General features: G+C 62.1%; 2 protein-coding genes across 6 annotated transcripts; one reads left to right on the plus strand and one right to left on the minus strand.

Annotated features, from left to right (window-relative positions):
* Positions 1-6,237: 6,237 nt before the first annotated feature.
* Positions 6,238-13,009, plus strand: TNK1 (tyrosine kinase non receptor 1). 4 transcript variants are annotated; one of them, XM_042966981.1, is made up of 13 exons: positions 6,238-6,279; positions 7,556-7,782; positions 7,960-8,030; positions 8,145-8,339; positions 8,472-8,627; positions 8,720-9,003; positions 9,186-9,459; positions 10,569-10,663; positions 11,003-11,167; positions 11,387-11,466; positions 11,771-12,069; positions 12,151-12,246; positions 12,337-13,009. In XM_042966981.1, the coding sequence occupies exons 2-13, from the start codon at positions 7,620-7,622 to the stop codon at positions 12,448-12,450; spliced, it is 1,992 nt and encodes a 663-aa protein (XP_042822915.1). In that variant the 5' UTR covers positions 6,238-6,279; positions 7,556-7,619; the 3' UTR covers positions 12,451-13,009. The 4 variants fall into 4 exon arrangements, with proteins under 4 accessions (XP_042822915.1, XP_042822913.1, XP_042822914.1 ...); XM_042966979.1 differs by having other exon boundaries at positions 6,250-6,341; positions 7,618-7,782; XM_042966980.1 differs by having other exon boundaries at positions 6,253-6,341.
* A 79-nt stretch (positions 13,010-13,088) lies between these two features.
* On the minus strand, positions 13,089-17,925 carry PLSCR3 (phospholipid scramblase 3). Of its 2 annotated transcripts, none has more exons than XM_042966983.1 (8): positions 17,381-17,925; positions 16,981-17,157; positions 16,487-16,722; positions 16,337-16,379; positions 16,017-16,237; positions 15,610-15,771; positions 13,928-14,089; positions 13,089-13,738 (listed from the first exon to the last, which is right to left on the minus strand). In XM_042966983.1, the coding sequence occupies exons 2-8, from the start codon at positions 16,985-16,987 to the stop codon at positions 13,682-13,684; spliced, it is 888 nt and encodes a 295-aa protein (XP_042822917.1). In that variant the 5' UTR covers positions 16,988-17,157; positions 17,381-17,925; the 3' UTR covers positions 13,089-13,681. The 2 variants fall into 2 exon arrangements, with proteins under 2 accessions (XP_042822917.1, XP_042822918.1); XM_042966984.1 differs by having other exon boundaries at positions 16,981-17,161.
* Positions 17,926-18,995: the final 1,070 nt, after the last annotated feature.

The following is an 18,995-nucleotide window of genomic DNA, read 5'->3' on the forward strand; positions in this document are numbered from 1 at the left end:
ATCAGCAGCTCCCCACGTCTTACTTGGTCCTCGTGCCAGAGCTCACCGATCTTGGCTCTAAGTGGAATCTCCACCCGAACGCCCCACAAGCCTGTCGGAGTCCACGAGTCCAAACCCACCTTCCTCCCCGACCCCGCCTCCTCCTCGTGATCTCCCTCTGGGCTAATGGCGGTGCCAGGAGGAAGGGACATCCCCCTCCTCTCCCCGCCACATGCCTGCTTCTCATCAGTAAGCCGTCCACCTTCGTAATCCTTTTTGGAATCTGGCCCCCATGTGTCCCCGGAGCTTTATCTCAGCTCTGCCCGCCCCGCAGCCCCGCTGAATCACTTGCCCAAACACTTTGTTTTCTCATGGCTCCTTGCCTCTGCCCAGGCTTGTTCCTGTACCCGGGATGCCCTTCTCCTTTGGCTCCGACATCACCTCTTCTGAGAAGCCTTCTCGGAGCTCCTGAGGCAGAGTAGAATGTCCCTTCTCCAGACATCTGTCATGGGCGCCAACGTCAGGTGGCGGGGGGGGGGGGTTCCTTAAAAATCTTCCCTCTCGACCATGCGCTACCCTATAAAGCCGCTACCTGAGGTTTTGTCTCTGCTTCCCCAGAACCGGGCCCGCGGTGACAGCAGGAAGCATCTCTGGCCATCTTGATCCCTCCTCTTCTGAACCTTGGTGACACCCCCCCACCCCCCGCACATGAGTTTTTCATGAACTTGTGACACAGGACGCCGGCGGGGCTGGTGTTTTCTGTGCAGGGAAGGCCGACGGCCTGCCAGGGCAAGGCTGGTTCTTCTGAGCCCCTCACAAAATAAGAGGGGCCACGAGGGCTCTGGCAGTTTTAAACCACGGACCCTAAAGCCTTTGACATGCCTCCTCCATCAAGAGGTAGGGTCTCTGTAGCCTTCCCTTGAACGTGGGCTCTACGACGGGTTGACCAACCGAATGAGGCAAAGTGAACTGGGCCACTCCCTGGGCCAAGGCCTTGAGAAACTGGCAACTTCCGCCCTCTGCCTCTGAGGACATTCACTCTGAAACCCAGTGACCATGCTGTGACGATGTGCAGGCTACAGGGAGAGTCCACCCTGCGGCGGACGGGGGGGGCGGGTTTCAGTCAAAAGCAATATCTTCTGCTACCACGGGAGCGATAATACAGCCCCCAGCTGTCAGGCCACCTGCAGACTTCGCGTTTTTCCAACGATGGCCCCAGACCCAGTAGGGCAGAGAACTTGTCCCCACCTTGTCCTCTTGGAGTTCCAGACTCTCAGAGCCCAGGAGCATGATCAAGTGGTTGGTTTAGGCCACTAGATATCACTACTCAGCAGTCGAGGACAGTGGGGACAGAAGAAAGGAGCCTGGGACTGGGCACCTAAGGGCCTCACGACACAACTGGCTGTGTCACCATCTAGCTACGTGCAGGAGAAACATCACTCACCAGCTTCAGCCTTAGTCTTCCTACCAGTGCGGAGCCCGATGCAGGGCTTGAACTCATGAACTGTGAGTTCATGACCCGAGTGGAAACCAAGAGTCGGCTGCTTAACTCTTGAGCCACCTGGGCGCCCCCCTACCTGCAAAGTCAATGTTAATGGTGGCTAATGTATGGAGACGATGTGTCAGACACAGCCAGTTAGCTAAAGCTGTGTAACAAATGATGCCAAAGGTTAATTGTCTAAGGCAATAAACATCATCTCATAGTTTCTGTGGGTCAGAAATTCGGGAGAAGCTTCCCCGGGTGGTTCTGGCTCATGGTTTCCCATGAGGGTGCTTCAAGACGTCCATCAGGGTTGCGGAAGTCTAGGGTTTGACCGGGGCCGGAGGATCATCTCTCAAGATGTCTCACTCACGTGCCTGGCAGGTTGGCGTTGGCTTGTTGGCAAGAGGCCTCGGTCCTTTGACTCGCGGAGCCCCTCCACAGGGCTCCTTGAGCGTCCTCGTGACCTGGTGCCTCGGTTCCCCCAGAGCGAGGGGTCCAAGAGAGTGGGGCAGAATCCTCGCGGTCTCGTACGAGCTCACTCGGAAGTCACACACCATCCTTTCTGCGACATCCCTCTGATGACACAGAGGAGCCCTCGTCACTGTGGGAAGGCACCGTATTCAACAGTGCTGGTGCCGGGAAGGAGTTTCATCGGCAGCCACTTGGCTACCGGCTGGCGACCACCCAGCTGTGTAGACACAGCTAATTCTCCAATGACACCGAAGGTACGTACTGCTAACAGATGCAGCTCGAAGAGGAGGGCACAGAGGCCCAGAAATGGGAAGTGACTTGCTCAGATTCACAGGGGGGTAAGTGACAGAGTCACAGGATGCCAACTCAGGTGGTCAGGCTCCCAAGGTGGGGTCTAAGCTACCATGACCCTGAAGACAGACCTTCAGCTCCTCTGTGGCCCGGAAGGCACAGGGTGGATTCAGGACCGCTTCCACTCCGGAAAGCCAACCGACAGACGCGTACAGGGTGGTGGGCTGGTGACTCCAAAAACTAGCAAGACAAATGCAGCCTGGGAAGGATGGGACCTGGGGATGGGGTGATGGGACGGGAGGGTTTCACCCAAGGGTCTAGGGAGAGCCAAACTTGGGGGCCCAAACAGTGAGGAAGCAGGGACGGGTTGACCAGAGAATGCTTACGGTGAGGTCTGGGCACTCCTGTCCCCATCACTACCAGCAAAGGAGCTCTTGGCGTCAAAAAGTCTCCTTGGCCTCACCCTACCCAGATGGCATTGTCTCACCCACTTGTTCAACAAAGGTTACTGAGCGCTTATCGTACGAGCCAGGCACAGGACTGGGCAAGAGGGACGCAGCAAGACCCAGGCGAGGTAAAGTCCTTTTCTACCTGGAGCTTGGAATCTAGCAAGGGAGACAGACAAGTTACCGGCAAATTCTACAAGAACAACGAGTGCGATGATGGGAAGGCGCAGGGATCTTGGGGTTTGGGGGAAGGGAGCAGATCAGGGAGGGACAGGCTTCCTGCGCTCAGCCAGATTGGGATAAGGGTGGGAGGACTTCCAAGCAGAGGCAAGAGCCACACAAAGGCTCTGAAGAGAGGTGATTTCCCTCGTTGAGAGGTTGGCGTGGGTAAGGCGACAGGGGAGAGCCCAGAGACTTCAGAGATCAGGGCAGGAAAGTGGGAGCTAAGGGGGAACGAACGTGGTTCCCCAAAGGAGAGGGGAGTTTTCCGCAGAGCGATGGGCCCTACCCCCGACCCGAACCCAAGGCCGTAGATGGGGAGGACCCCAGCAGGCCTCTCTGCTTCCCCTTCTGGTTCCCTGGCCTGTGGGGAAAGACTTGGCCGGTGGTGCCAATGTGCTCATCCTTCCCGGATACAGAGCCCGCGGGGCAGGGCAGAGGTTGGGGAAAAGCAGACGAAGCGGGAGTGATGCCAGATCTGGGCCTCCAGGTTTAAGGGTGAGCGGGACCCCCCATCGTGGCTTAGAAGGGGCGCCCCTGAGGGTGGTCGGACAGTGCTTCCCCACACAGGTGGGGATGACAGAAGCTTAACTCCAAAAGTAAGAGATGAATAGGGACAAGGGGAGGAATAAAGAGGCCTCTCTGATTCCCTGGGTTTTGTCCAAGCCCAAGATGAAGGTGGGGCTGAGCCTCTGTGTCTGGTTTCCTGCTGGGGCAGAGGACCTGGGCCCGGAGTCCAGTCAATAATGCCCCCTCTCTTCACCGCCTCTCCATCCCGTCGCCAAGGCCGAAGCAGGGCCAGTCTCTGTCTCCGGAACCAATGGGAAGAGCCCCTTCCCTGAACTCCCTGCTCCTTCTCCCTCACCTTTGCCCAGCCCCTTCCTGCGCTAGGCTGGTTCTGTCACTCCTCTGTTCAAACCTTTCAGTGGTCATCAGGGCCCTCAGGCGAGGCCCAAGCTCCTGACCATGTTCTCCAAAGCGTTCTCCAAAGCGTTGCGGAAATCCAACCAGGGCCATGGCCGTGGCTGCTTGTCCACTCGGGTCCCCAAAACCTGGCATGGTGCAAGCTTGCTGAGGGGGGTGAACTGATGCCCGGTCTGGCTCCCACCAACCTCTCTGGCTGCACCTGCCTTCATATACCCCCAAGCGCGCTTCACGCACACGTTCAACTCCCAGAGGACCCCAAGGCACTGGACTCAGAGAAAACTCAGGCGTTACACGCTCTTCCTCGAAGAAGCTCACGGAGCCACGTGTTTCCCACCAAGAACTTGGGCGACATCAAGACGAATCTCAAAAGCGCGTTGAGTCAAAGAAGCCAAGTGCAATTATAAACAGTGTGTGACTCCGTTGATAAGAAGGTTGGGAGCAAGCAACAGTGATCTTCGCTCTATTAGAAATCAGAATAGTAGTTGCCTCTGGGAAGTGCAATTGACAAAAAACGGGCACGAGGCAAGTTTCTGGGATCGTTGGAATGTTCCGAGTCTTTTTGTACATTGGCTGACGTGCATTGCGCCACGTGGTTAAATCTGGGCATGTTACTGAATGTGAGTTATACCTCAATAAAGGACTGTCAGTATACAAAGTACGGTAACGTTCGCACGAATATAACAATAACGAAAGACCCTCCGTGTCCGGATTAAAGAGCACATCAGATGTAAGCAAAGAGAGAACAATGAGCTGGAAGATGGACCCAAGGAGATTATCTAGATGGCAACACAGTGACACAAAGATTGAAAGATACAGAAGGGAGGCAGATTACATGGAGGACGGGTTGAAAAGGTCTAGCATACTTTTTTTTTAAATTTATTTAGAGAGAGAGAGAGACAGAGAGCGAGTGGAGGAGGGGCAGAGAGAGAGAGAGAGAGAGAGGGAGAGAGAGAATCCCAAGCAGACTCCATGCTGTCAGCACGGAGCCCAGCATGGGGCTTGAACTCACAAACTATGAGATCATGACCTGAACCGAAATCAAGAGGTGGCCGCTTACCCGAGAGTCACCCAGGCGCCCCTAAAGGGTCTAGCATACTTCTAGCCATAGTCCCCAAAGGACCAAAGAATGGACGAAAAAGAATATTTGAGGAGATACTAGCTGAGAATTTCTCCAAACTGATGAAAGGTATGAATTCACAGATACAGGAAATACAAAATACTAAGAGAATAAATTAAAAAAGAATCTCTTCCTGGATACTTTGTAAAGAACTACAAAATACCAACGATAGCTCTTTTTTTTTCTTTTTTTTTTTTTTTAGAAATGTTGACACTTTTTAAAAAAAAAGTTTATTTATTTATTTCGAGAGAGAGAGAGCGAGCACAAGCAGGGTAGGGGCAGAGAGAGGGAGAGAGAGAGAATCCCCAAGCAGGCTCTGCACAGTGTGGAGCCTGACGTGGGGCTCGAACTCACGAGCTGTGAGATCATGACCGGAGCCCAAACCAAGAGTCGGACGCTTAACTCCCTGAGACACCCAGGTGCCCCACCAATGGTATCTCGAAAGCAGGGAGAAGAAGGCAGATCACCCGCAAAGGAATGACAAGGTGACTGAGCAGACGTCTTCCCCAACAATATGCACCTGTTATATGCCCACACTGTCCCAGGTGCTAAGAACGCTAGGGTGAACAAGACAGCCCCGGCCCCTACCACGCGGAGCCCACGGCACATCAGGAACAACAGACGTGGAGGAAGCAATTACAGCGTGATGAGCTGGCCTGGCTGGAGGGCACGAGAATTGGCAAAAACATGAAACAGGTAGGTCTGTGAACTGGGAAAAAATTTCTCATCGGTGCCACAATACCCTGTGTGTTTACCGAGATGGGGTAGGTTTTTTTCCTCCACGGGACTCTCGGGGCAGCTCCCACATCCTTCCGAAGACTTGGTGACTTCCTCCCTGGACCCCTGGAGGAAAGGGAGAGGGCTGGTCCTCTTCAGACCCTTCTTCAAAGTCCTAGACTTTCTCCTGTGGCCACAGTCCAGGTAGCAGCGCGCAGAGGCTACGTGGGGGGAAGGAGGGTTATGCCAGAATGAGGCCACTTAAATGCCAGTGATGGGGAGGGGTGTCCCATGGGATGGGGCTTAGGAGCCCACTCCCAACTTCTCCCCACCCTGCACCCACACAAGACCTTCCACATGCTCCCCAGAAGGTCCCTTTCAGGGGCAGCACACTGGACCCAGGTTCAGAGCTGGGAAACGGACAATCCCTCCAATTTTAGACTCTGTCTAGGCTGGGGGTTGACTTCCTGCACCATCAACACCTCTCTCCGGGACCCGCGCCAGGCCCCGCCCCCTCGGTCCCAGGCCCCGCCCCACAGGCCCCGCCCCGCCGCCTCGGCCCCGCCCTCCCCGGGATTTAGCGCTGGCGGCCTGGGCGGCTCCGCAGCCGCCGTTTCCGCTTTCTCCAGGTGAGGGTCCGGAGGAGCCGGGACGCCCCGCGCAGGGGCTGGCGGAGCCGCCGTCACTTGGGGTGCGTCCGCGGGTGCCCTGTTCGCCTTCCCTCCTCCCCCTCTCCTTCCCCCCACCGCGGCCTCGTTTCCCCCGGTCCCCCTTCCCGTGCTTTCTCCCTCTCACCTGGCAGGTGGTCCCGGGTCTCTCAGTGTCGTGGCCTGTCCCCCCCCCGCCCCTCCTCGCGCCCAGTTCCTCGTTCAACCCTTCCTCCAGGTCTCCCTCGCGTGGGGGGACGGAGAGGTCCCGGCGTGTGTCAGGGAGAGCGCTGTGCAGGCAGCGGGCGCCCGGAGCACCGGGCCTTAGCGAGCAAAGATTGGTGGAGTTGGGTTGGTGACGCTCAAGGTGGCTTGAGTGACTCAGGGGTGCGGGCCGGGCGCTACCTGGAGCTGAGCTCAGGTGGGTGTGGAAGGGACTGTGCACCTGGCAGCACCTGCCTCTGAAGGCAGCGCCCGAGCTCAGCGGGCCTGCACCTGACCGCCAATCACAGACGCCCAGCGCGATTTCAAGCGTTGCCGCCTCCGGTGTAGGAAAGGCAGTGACCCTGGGCTTCTGTGGGCGGAGGGGCGGGATGCCCGAATGATTCAGGCCTGCGCGCCCAGCGTGCCCTGGCGTCCCCGTGGGTTGTGGCTTTACGGGGACCTTCACGTCTCGGACACGTGGACGGCCGTATCTCCCAGGCGGTGAGCTGCCGGGTCACAAGTAGGCACAGGAGGGAGGGTATGTGGCAGTATGAGCTGCGTTTCATGGCAGCGTCCCGAAGTGTCTCAGATCCGCGAGGCCACCTACCTGGGTGGCTCAGACACCCTCTGCAGCATGTTGTAGATCTCTGTGCGTGTGGCAGTGTTTTGAGCGTGGGAGGCATTGTACCTGTGTGTGTGTGGTTAGCATATCTGGGCATGTCTGGTAGGTCCCTGGTCCCTGGGCGTCTGGTCTGGGTGCACTGAGCATACGCAGGCTGCGTGCCTTCACAGCTCAGGAGTGAGCAGAGGAACGTGCCTGGGGTCTCCAGGGTGCTCAGCTCTCAGGTGTGAGGAGGGCGGGTTTCTCACTGCTGAGGGGGGTAGGGTAGTGGATCTCAGGCATGGGGGGCGCTCTCCCTGGGGTTTGTGGGAGCCGCGGGATTCCTGGCTGCTGCGGGTGTGTCCCTCCCTCGGCCCCCCCCCCCCCGGAGCGTTTCTGATGGGTGGAGGGTGGAGGCGGCTGGCGAGCGTGTTTCCGGGGTCTCGGTCTCAGGTGCCTTCCTTGGGCTATGTGTCTGGAGGTGACTGCATCACCCTGAGGGGTTCCTTCTCCAGACATGCTCCCTGAGGCCAGCTCGCTGTGGCTGCTGCGCCTGCTCCGGGACATCCAGCTGGCCCAGTTCTACCGACCCATCCTCGAGGAACTTAATGTTACTCGGCCGGAGCATTTCGACTTTGTAAAGCCTGAGGACCTGGACGGCATCGGCATGGGCCGGCCCGGTAAGGGGCCCCTGCGCAGAGGGCCTGCTCTCTTGGTCCCCAGCCTCGTAGTTTCGAACCCCCTCTGCCCCCCACCCCTCCCGACACACCAGCCCTCTTCTTTGCCTGTAAATCCTTCTGCAACCTCCACCCCCACCCCCACGTACCACCAAGTCCTCTGATTCTGACCTTCCCCAGCCCAGCGCAGACTGGCCGAAGCCCTGAAGAGACACCGTTCCGGGCTTAAGTCTAAGAACTGGGTCTACAAGGTGTGCATTTCCCGGTGGGGGCCGTGGACTTAAAGGGCCAGCTTAGGCCCGGGAATGGGGTGGGTTGAGTGTCAGGGGGGAGGGCACCCACTTAATTTCCCACCCCTGCTTCAGATCCTTGGGGGCTTTGTACCTGAGCAGAAGGAGACCACCCCCCCTTCAGACAGCCCCCTGTTGTCCCTCCCTGAGCCCGAGGGGGGACTCAAGTGTCTGATCCCGGATGGTGCTGTGTGCAGAGGGGAGCTGCTGGGCTCTGGCTGCTTTGGAGTGGTGCACCGAGGGTTATGGACACTGCCCAGCGGTCAGAGTGTGAGTACCCGGGGAACCCAGTGCATTCTGGTTGCTGGGGCCGGCCGCCCGTCTCTTCCGCGTGCCCTCTGTGCTCTGGCCCCCACCGTAGCTGTTCCCTAAGCGTCCTCCCCCCCCCCCCACTCCTCCCAGGTCCCAGTGGCTGTCAAGTCCCTCCGCGTGGGTCCTGAAGGCCCCGTGGGCACCGAGCTGGGGGACTTCCTTCGAGAGGTGTCCATCATGATGAACCTGGAGCACCCACACGTGCTGCGTCTGCACGGCCTCGTCCTGGGCCAGCCTCTGCAGATGGTGAGCAGACCCGGACAGCGGCTCCCAGGGCAGGTGGGCGGCAGGGTCCCCTGGGGCCGGACCTCTGCTCACGCGGGGCCGTGCTCCCGCAGGTGATGGAGCTGGCGCCACTGGGCTCCCTGCACGCGCGCCTGGCCGCCCCGGCCCCCACGCCCCCGCTGCCCGTGGCCCTGCTCTGCCTCTTCCTGCGGCAGCTGGCGGGGGCCATGGCGTATCTGGGGGCCCGGGGGCTGGTGCACCGAGACCTCGCCACGCGCAACCTGCTGCTGGCCTCCCCGCGCACGATCAAGGTGGCCGACTTCGGGCTGGTGCGGCCGCTGCGCGGCGCCCGGGGCCGCTACGTCATGGGCGGACCCCGCCCCATCCCCTACGCCTGGTGAGGGCGCGGAGCCGGGATCCCCGGGCACTAGAGGGCTCTAGAGGGCGGGGGCGGTGTGGACGGCTCCCTCCGGGGGAGGCTGGGACGAGGATTCTGGGAGGGCCCCCGGAAGTCCTCGAGAAGATCACCCAGCTCCTCCGGGAGGGACCCGTGCGGCCCGTTCAGCTGCATTTCCACAGGTGCGCCCCAGAGAGCCTGCGCCACGGGGCCTTCTCTTCTGCGTCTGACGTGTGGATGTTTGGGGTGACGCTGTGGGAGATGTTCTCTGGGGGCGAGGAGCCCTGGGCCGGCGTCCCGCCGTACCTCATCCTGCAGCGGCTGGAGAAGGACCGAGCCCGGCTGCCTCGGCCTCCCCTCTGCCCCAGGGCTCTCTACGCCCTCGCCTTGCGCTGCTGGGCCCCCCACCCGGCCGACCGGCCCAGCTTTCCCCACCTGGAGGGGCTGCTCCAAGAGGTGGGAGCCCCCACCTCCCCAGATGCACCCAGTCTCTGGTTTCTCCCAGAGCTCCGCGCACAGGAGTGACAGATACTCCTGGGCTGGGGTCGGGGACCGGCTCTGGATAACCCGGATTCAGTGTCTACCTGCAGCGGGGCCCGGAGCCCTGGGGAGACAGCTGAGGGCTGGGGGACGGAGCACAGAACAGAGAGCAGTAGGTTTGACAGGCAGAGGGAAGAAAGGTCTGCGTGCGACTGGGAAATACAGCTAAGGCGGCCCCAGCATCTCAGGTGCCCCGTGGACGGCTATGTGAGGAATGATACGTAACCAGGGCCAGCCCTGGGCCCTGGGAGATACCGGGCTAAGTGCTTCACAGGTCTCCTTCTTGCACGTTGGCCCGCTTCATCCTCACAACAACCCCGTGAGGCCATTATTATCTGGAGTTTACAGATGGGGGCACTTAAGGCAGTTAAGGCAGTGACAGTTTAAGTGGAGGAGTTGGGATTTGAAGCAGTCAATCGACCCAAGAGCGGCGTCCCCTAAATCGGTACACTGCGTTGTTGAAGACTCTGTCTTTACCCTGAAGGCACCTGGGAGCCATGGAGGGATTTTGAGCAGGGGAGTTCCCAGTCACTTTGCATGTTCTTCTCACTCTGGCTTGGAGCAAGGAGGGATGAGAGGAAGGAGACTGAACAAGGGAAGAGCAGGTGGCTGACAGGGGTCATGAAGCAGAAATGAAAGGATGTCTGCGGTCAGGGTCAAGGCAGCGGGGCTGGGAAGAAAAGGAAAATATTTCCAGAGACGCTGGGAGGCAGAGCGGTGCGTGGAGTAAAAGCAGTGCGTGGGAGGACCCTCCCTTGGTTCTCCTGGGCAGAGACAGCCCCCCCCCCCCGCCTTTGTTGCTTCCTGGCCCCTGGGGTACGTCCGGCTTGGTGTGGAACCCAGATCTGCCACCCCCTACTGGGGGATAGGGACAGTCCCCCCTGGGCCCGGGACAGAGAACATACCTGGTATGGGTTTGATGGGTGGGTACGTAAACAGGAGTCTCCTTCGCTCTCCTGCTCACGTGATCTTGCCCTTCTGACTCAGGCCACAAGCCCTGCCACCCTTTCTTCCTGTCTCTGCAGGCGTGGCCTCCTGAGGCACATTGTGTGAGGGAGGTCACAGAGCCAGGCGCCCTAAGGATGGAGACTGGTGACCCCATCACCATCATCGAGGGCAGGTGACAGCCTCGGGCCTCCCGAACGTCCCCAAGGAGGAGGACTCCCACCCGACCTGCCTGACCCTGGTCCCAATCTGCTGCCCCCCCCCCGCCCAGCTCCCTGAACCCTGACCCTCTGCCTCCTCCCTTCCCCGCTGGGCCCCGGGAGCGCCACTAAAGTCGTGGCTCCCACTGGAGCCACCAAGCCCGTAGAGCCCTTTTGTGTTAGGGAGAAAAGAGCCTCCCTTCTTCCAGGCAGCTGCCGCTGCAGGCACACAGCTTGCGAGCTGAATGTGGGCCGGAGCCCAGCCCCCCCTCCCCCTCCCCCTCCGTCCCCTCTAACAGTGCCTCTTCCCACAGCCCGGACTCCACGACCTGGAAGGGCCAGAATGGCCGCACATTCAAAGTGGGCAGCTTCCCAGCCTCAGCAGTGACACTGGCAGACTCGGGGGGCTCGCCAGCCACCCGTCCGGTCCACAGAGTGTCCCCTGCCCGGGGCGAGCTGCACCAGGGAAGCACAGATGGGTGAGTGGGGGACACAAGCCCAGCAATGCCTCTGGAAGGGAAGCTTGGGAAGAGGGTTTTGGGGGGGGGGCAGCTGGAGGGAAGGCTGGACTTGCCTCCCAGCCGGGGCTTCCACTCTGGGGCTCAGCCTGCCTGGGAGCGCCCCCCCCAGAGTTTCCGGTGGGGGGGTGCACACTGATGTGCCCGGTGGGGAGAATGAACCGGATTGCTCTCCAACAGGGACAGAGGGAAGGCCAAGCTTCGGGATTTGCCTCCGGCACGGGGCCAGAGAAGGAACGTGCCCCTGCAGAGGGCGAGAGGTGGGTGTGGTGCCGGGGACCCGGCTTCTCGCAATCCTGCCCCCGCTCTGAGTCCTGACCTTGGTGTCGGCGACGTGACGGCCCCCCATCTGCCCTCTCTAGCGCCGTGCGTCTCCCCCTGCAGCACCCGCCCTCTCTGTTCTCTGGGGCCTCAGCTGCCTGGGCTGGGGTGTCTGTTTCGCACACCTGTCTTCCTGTCCCCCTAACCAAGGGCCCCCCACGAGCACGGCACAGACACAACGGGGAGAAGGCGGGGCCCAGCATCTGGGCCTCCTCTCAGGTCGATTATTTCTCAACTGTGCAGTCATTTCCAAGAGCCTGGAGTCTGTTCTGTCCCTGGGCCCCCGCCCCACAGGGGGTGGTTCCAGCCCCCCCGAACTTCGCCATGCCGGAGCCGTGACCCGGGGACCCCCTGGCCTGCCATCCTGCCCTCCCTTTGCCTCCAGTCCTTCGCAGCCCAGCCAGCCCCCCAGGGAGCGGCCTCCGTGGCCCAGAAGAGAACCCCTCCCCAGCCACCCCCCGGGAAAACCTGGAGCCGGCAAAGCCACCGTTCCCTCCGGAGGCCTCTTGCCCGACCCCGAGTTGCAGAGGAGGGTTATGGAGGTGAGAACTCCCTGAGGCGTCCCAGCGTCCCGAGGGGCTACAGGTGGGACCGTGGCCCAAGCCGGACTTCGTGCCCCGTAGGTGGAGCTGAGCGTTCACGGAGTCACCCACCAGGAGTGCCAGGCGGCGCTGAGGGCCACCGGGGGAGACGTGGTTTCTGCCATCCGGAATCTCAAGGTAAAGCCAGACCCTTCTCTCGGGTTCCCACCCCTCCCGCGCCTGCCCTGCGGCAGCCACCGCCCTCCCTCCTGCCTCCTGCCTCCGCAGGTGGACCAGCTCTTTCATCTGAGCAGCCGGTCCAGGGCCGACTGCCGACGCATCCTGGAGCATCACCAGTGGGACCTCTCGGCCGCCAGCCGCTACGTCCTGGCCCGGCCCTGAGCTCCGCTCCCTTGGGTGCGGATGCTAGCCTGGATCGAGGGCCTGGCCACGTGGGACCAGGCAGAACCCGGACAGGTCCCATCAGGGCAGAACTTCCCACCCGGGGAGATCACCCAGGTACGGGAGGAGCCCGGGGTCGGGCACCGCTGAACGTCTCCTCCCGCCCTGCCCCTTGGCCTCTGAGGGCTCGCGCTCCCTCGGCTGGTTCATAGAAGGATCTCCTCCGCTCTGCCTCCCACATCGCCAACCACGAGGAGAACTTGGAGGGACACAGCTGCCACACGTCGCACCCACAGGAAGCTTCCACTTGCTACAGAGAGCGATCCAGTGGCCATCCTGGGCCTCGGGAACAGCCATCCCGAACTGCCGTCAGCTGCCACACGGGTCTCTGTGGGAGCAGTCATCTCGGACGACGGAAGCGATCCCGCTGACTTGGGCTACGTGGCCCAGACTGCCTTGGCTTGGTCCGGGGCCATAATGGACGATGAAGTCGCCCTCTTGAACTCAGAGACGCTGGATCTTGGCAGCACGGATCGTGAAACGGGCCGGCCCCCACCCAGCCCGGCCGTCCTATTGCCCGTCGTGTCTTCCCATACCAACTCCCTTCTCCTCTCTCCCATCACATACATCTTCCGAAATCCAAAAAGTTACAAAGTTTATATGAATAGAACATACAAAGATACAGCCTCCTTCCTAAGGCAAAGGGCAGGATGGGGTGCTTAAGGCTCCGGAGGAAGCTGCGCGAAGCACCGGCTGTGGGCGGGGCCTGGGGGAGGCGGGGATCCCCTCAGAGCGCCACGGTCTGAGGTTGAACCGACTGGCCAAGCTGATGCGGGCGAGAGCGGTCACGCCTGCCATCTTTGGTGCTGCAAACCCTTGCCCACCCCAGCTCCTGCCAGAAAGCCCGAGGGCCCTGGATTCCCAAGGCCGGATCTGGAGCACAGGCCCCGGAAGGGGGCCGGGGGAAGGGAGGAGAAAGCTGACATGCCTGTGTGCCAAGGGCTCGGAGAGACAGCGGTGCGAGGGAGAAGGGTTCTCCTACATACCCTTCCCCAGGGGCCAAGGCGAAGGAGGCCAGGGGACCGGGGCAGGGGTAGGGCGCCGTGGCCCCTAGACTCTCGGGCATCCCCGTCTGTCCCCTGCGGCAAACGTCGCGGAAAGCGGCCGCCTCTGACAGGTGGCCATCCTGGATTCTGGTTGAGGTGATGGTCCCCTCGCCCTGCGGTGGCCTCTAACTGGTGACGGCAGAGGGCCCAGCGCCTCCTCGCTTCTCGAAGAACATGTAGTCCTGACGGGAGGGCACGGTCAACGGGGCTGGCGGGGCCGGCCCGGCTCAGCTCTCACAACCCAGGTCCGGAACCTGCACCCGCCCCCCGCCCCCATAGAGCGTGTCTCTAATCTAGCAGGAGGCCAAGATGCGCACAGAGCCTTGATGGAGAGCGGGGTGGTGGGAGGGGAGGCGGGGCAGCCGACTCACAATGAGGAACGTGGCTCCCAGCAGCACCGCCTTCACCCTCACATCCAGATCCAGGGGGAACTGCAGGCCGAAGTCATCCGCATCGGTGAGGGCTTCTTGGAGCAGCCCCCCCCACTGCTTGCTGATCCGGCCCACGCTGCGTGATTCATCCGGAGTCTTCACCTGTCGGGAAGGCAGGAGCCAACTGGGGGGGGGGGACGCGGCTGACCTCCCCTGCCGCCAGGCCCCCCCCTCCCACCGTCGCCGTGTATGAGCGGCGCCGGCTCTGTCCTTAGCGAATCCTTCCGGCGGGTTTCCCGGTGGCATCCGGGGAAACCAAGTCACCCTCGGTCACACTGCGTGTGTATAGTGCAAATCTAAGTTCAGACTCACGTCTGTTGCTCCTGAAAGGCCATACGCGAAAACCGAACATAAGCAGCGGCAGGAACGGAAGCATCGAGTACTCGTCTCCGTGTAGGGCTGCTTCCCAGGTTTGTTTTGGTCACCAAAGTACCTGGCGCCCGTAGCTGTTGAGTGGCCTGGTCCAAGAGGGCTAGGGGGCTGTGCTCGACCAGCCAGCCAGGCGCCTAGAAGGCTGTGCCTGCCCGAAGAGGTGCCTTTACCCCGCAAAGTAGCGAGGGCCCTGTCCAAGCTTCATCCAGAGGGGATCCAAGCCCGTCTGGTGGGGGAGGGGCAGCAGTAAGTGGCCTCTGAGGACCAGGATTTCCACCGGCCTCCCCGGGCCCAAGAACAACAGGCCCTGGTGACGGAGGAGGTAATTCACTGCGATTTCCTGATCGTTTCCTATGCTTATTTTCAGGGGCTAGAACTGAAGTGATTGCCTTCTGTGCCCTCCCGGTCCCCTTCCCCCACTGACAGCTCTGGGGCACTTCCTGCAGACCAGTCTCCGGCTGGGCAGGGCCTCTCCCAGCCAGCCCTGCCATCCCCAGTGCAACCCCAAAGAAGGGCTGCTCATAACTACGGAAAAGGGAGCCTGGGTCTCCCAGGGCCCCACGGGCTGCACGTTCCCATGCAGAGGTCACCCAGTCATCTTTCTATCACTGAGCCTCCACCCAGCTCCCAAGGTGACTCGATTTGTAAAAGCAGGCTTAGGTAGGACACCTCATCGGAAGCCTTGGAAAGTCTACGGGCTTCTCCCTGTGATTTCTCCCTTATCTGCCCTGGTGATTATCCCTTAAAGAACCACAGTGTCGGGGAGGTGCCTCTGTCTTCTAGAAACGAAAGCGCTTCCCAGGCCTCACCCCTGGCACTGTCACCACTTGGGTTCTGATGACGAGGACATAGATCACCCGTGGGGGTGGGGGTGGGGGGGCAAGCCGCAGGATGCTGACAAGTGACACTGGTGCTGGCTCCAGGGCCCGGGGCTCACACACTTATGCATCCGCAGCAGACCCAGGGGTCATCCTGTGTCCCAAACCAAGCCTGGCCTTAGCTTGTTTCCCCCTCAACACGGGGCGGCAGGTGACAGCGTTGGTCCTTCAGAGGAAAGCCTCCCTGCCAAGCTTTCAGAAGGCCACCGGGCCACCCCCTTCTGCATGGAGAACACTGGAGATGTGCTAGGAGCCTCAGTGGACTTGGATCAGTGAGCTCAGGGTCTTGACCTTAGTGTTGGCCATCGTGCCTCACAGAAGCTGCCATCTTGGTTTATGAAGCTCCCAGGAATCTCCCCTTCTTCCTGGTACCTCAAAGTTGGTGTCTGTGCCACAGCCACAGGTCCAGCAGGGCCCCACCACGCGCAGGAGGGTCCGGCGATCGGCATCCTGGATGGACAACTTGGGGATGAAGGGATGCCAGGTCTGTAGCACGTGGCCAATGGTGGTGCCGGGAGGGGCCTGTACTTCCATCTGGAGCCAGGGACAGGCAGGGTCACTGCCGAGCCAGGGCACCCTGGCCCAAGCCCTCAGCTCCCGGGGCTACCGCCCGCCCCGCTCCCCACTAGATCTCCCATCCCGCCTGCCACCCCCACCCGAGCTAAGCTTCATCCCAGGCCTCTTCACGAGCGGACCACGTTCCATCCTCGGTCCTCCCCATTCCGGCCTGCCCCTCCCCCCACCCAACCCCGTCCCTGGCCCCAGCCCGCCCAGCCCACCTCCTGGAGGCCACATGGGCAGCAGCTGCAGCCACAGTGCAGGGGGCGGAGCAGACGCAGCACCTCTCGATCACTGGGGTCCACCACGCGGACACGCAGGGGCCGGCGGGCGCCACAGCACAGGCGCGCGCAGCAGTGGCTCTCTTCGGCCGCCTGCCCCAGGGGCTGTCCGGCCCCCGAGCGCAGTTCATACCGGTTACATGTCTCCCAGCCCAGGAGCGCTGCCAAGGGGGACACGCTGAGGCTCAGGCCCCGCCACCTGCCCAAGAGCCCCCTGTCTCTGCCCTCGTCACGAGGCCCAGCCTACTCCTTCCACTCACTTTCCACTCGCTCGGCCTTCTGGTGAATCAAGATCTGATCAATCTGGAAAGGCAGGAAGGTCCGCGCCCGATGTCAGCTGGCTGGTCTGGACGCCAGGGTCCCCTCCTCGTCACTCTCCCCGCCCCCCCACCCCGCGCCCTCCCACTCACCTGCACCAGGAATTCGAGGCCGGAAGGCACCCCGGGCAGTGGCAAGAACGGGGCAGCAGGCCCTGGGGCCCCGGGGCCGGGCGAAGGGAAAAGAGAGAAGCCGGGCGCAGGGGCAGGCATGTGGGGGGGCACTGGTGCCTGCCCGGGCCCGGGGTGCAGCGCCGGCTCCGGGTACCCAGCCGTCACAGGGTAGGGAGGAGGGGGTGAAGGGGCGTGGCCCTTGGGGGGCAAGTAGCCTGTTGGTGGGGGGACAGGGGTAGATTAGACGGGGACCCGCGGCCACATCCCCTCTCCCCTTGGGCCGCGAGGCTGCAGGGCGATGAGATGGGAAGAGACTGAGGACGACGGGGCGGGGGAGCAGGGCGGCGGCTCCCCGGGAGGAAGGGAGGGGCCCCACACGGCCAGTCGGAGCACATTCCCGCAGGGTGTGCTCGACGCCCAGCTCCCGAGTCCGTGGGGGGATAACGGAGACCCTCAGCCTCGCGCCCACTTACCTGCCATGGGAAAGGGGCGAGAGTTCGCCGGTGTCAGTGTCCGGGAGGCTTAGTTTTGGAGGTGGTGGCAAGTTCGGACACAGCCAGACAGACACAGAGACAGACACAAAGACGGACAGGCAAACGCGGAGAGGCGGCCGCGCGCGGCGCGGGCCCAGGGTCTCTTGGGCGGCGCCTCTGACTCAGGGAGAAACCGAAAGTGTCAGCGGGCAGGGCGGGTACCTGGGACCCTGGATTCCCTCGGGGGCCCCAGAACCGCCCCCTCCCTTTGTTCTCCCATTCTCCGCGGAGGCGGCGGCTGGCAGACGGCCGGAAGGATGGACCCGCGGTCCGAGCGACGGCCCGGCCTCGAGGGAGGCCTCCCGGGCCCCCTGCGCCCCAGTCCCCCCCCCCCGCTCACCTGAAGCCCCTAGAAGAGCTGGCGTGCCCAGCGCTCGGCGGCTCGCAGGAGCTCGGGGAGGCGGGCCCGGGCCCCGACCCCGCCCCTCGACCCGTCCAGGCCCCGCCCCTCCCGGCCCGGGCGGCGCGCGTGCGCACAAAGGAAGCCGGCTCTCCGGCGGGGCCGCGAGCCGTGCGCCGGGGAGCTCGCTGGCGTGGCCGGCGTCCCCGCCCGCTCCGCCCCGCCGCTCGACACCAGAGGAGGCCCGCCTGGGGAGGGCCGCCGGCCCAGACCTAGCCCGGAGACCCCCGCCGCGTCTGCGGGCGCAGAGCGCTCGGTGTCCCCGGTTGGGAAGCCGGGGCGGCTGGCGCGGCGCTGGACCCCAGGCTCCTCCTCCCGAGGGCGGTTCGGGCCTCGCTGACGCAGCGGAACACCCTCCACACTCCTTCTTTGGCTTCTAGGACTGGCCCCCCGGCTCCCTTTCCACCTCCCCGGGGGGCTGCCCCCGCGGCTGCTCGCCGTGACGCTGCGGTCATCCACACAGACACCTTGCTACGACAGTACGTCTTCCAGGAGCCCCTGGCCACGTGGGTGACAGGCCGCCAAACGGTGGCAACAGTGAGCGTGCGCGCAGTGAGGTCCGGGGGTGGCCAGAGGACGCGGCGCGGTTAGCAGGAAAGCCTCCCCCCCCCCCCCCCCCCCCCCCCCCCCCCCCCCGTCCCCACTGCCAGAGGAGTCGCTTCTTCTGGGTCCTGAGCAGAGAGGCCCGCAGGTGTAAGGAGGTGCTGAGCCTGGGGCCCTATGGGCAGAGCAACGAGAGAAGAGTTGAGAGAGGGAGGCCACCCACCTACCTGCACGGAAGGCCTGGTGGCAGCTGGGACTTGGCCCCAGGGGCAGCGGGGGGGCCCACCGAAAGATGTGAAGACCCAAAGAGAAGGTCGAATTTGGGTTTTAGAAAGACACATCTAAACCCCAAGGTGGAGAACCACGAGGGCGCCCGGGCTGGGTGGTGGACGGCCGCCGGAGGAGCGGGTGCTGTGCTAGGTGCAGACAGGAGTGGTAGATCGGGGAGATGCTGACACAGCAAATCTAGAGCTTGTTTGAGGGGTGACATGTGGAGGTGAGGCGTTCCGGATGACCCCAGGTACCTGTCTGGTACCACGCAGGTGGAGGGGTCACCCACCAAGATGAACATGCAGGGAGGGGCGGCGGCTGGGTGGCTCAGTCGGTTGAGTGTCTGTCTTTGGCTCAGGTCACCATCTCCCGGTTTGTGAGTTCAAGCCCCGAATTGGGGTGTCTGCTGTTAGAGCCCACTTCCGATCCTCTGTCGCCCTCTCAATGCCCCTCCCCTGCTTGTGTGCGCGCTCTCTCTCAAAAATAAATAAATATTAAAAATATATATATATATGAACATAGAAGCAGGTTTTCAGAGATGGGTCCAAGTTCTTCTGGGCTGGTCAGCTGCTCCCACAGCTTCAGCCATCATCAGCTTCGGACCCAAGTGCCTGACCTCTCCCCCCGGGGGTGCTTAAGTACCCCAGATCCTACGTGGCCCAAACCATGCACCGGCATCCACCAGAACATCAACATACAGAAACTCAGTTACTCAACAAAGATTTAGTGAGCGCCTACTATA

Source organism: Panthera tigris, chromosome E1 (genome assembly GCF_018350195.1).
Source record: "Panthera tigris isolate Pti1 chromosome E1, P.tigris_Pti1_mat1.1, whole genome shotgun sequence".
Classification (NCBI taxonomy): Eukaryota; Metazoa; Chordata; class Mammalia; order Carnivora; family Felidae; genus Panthera; species Panthera tigris.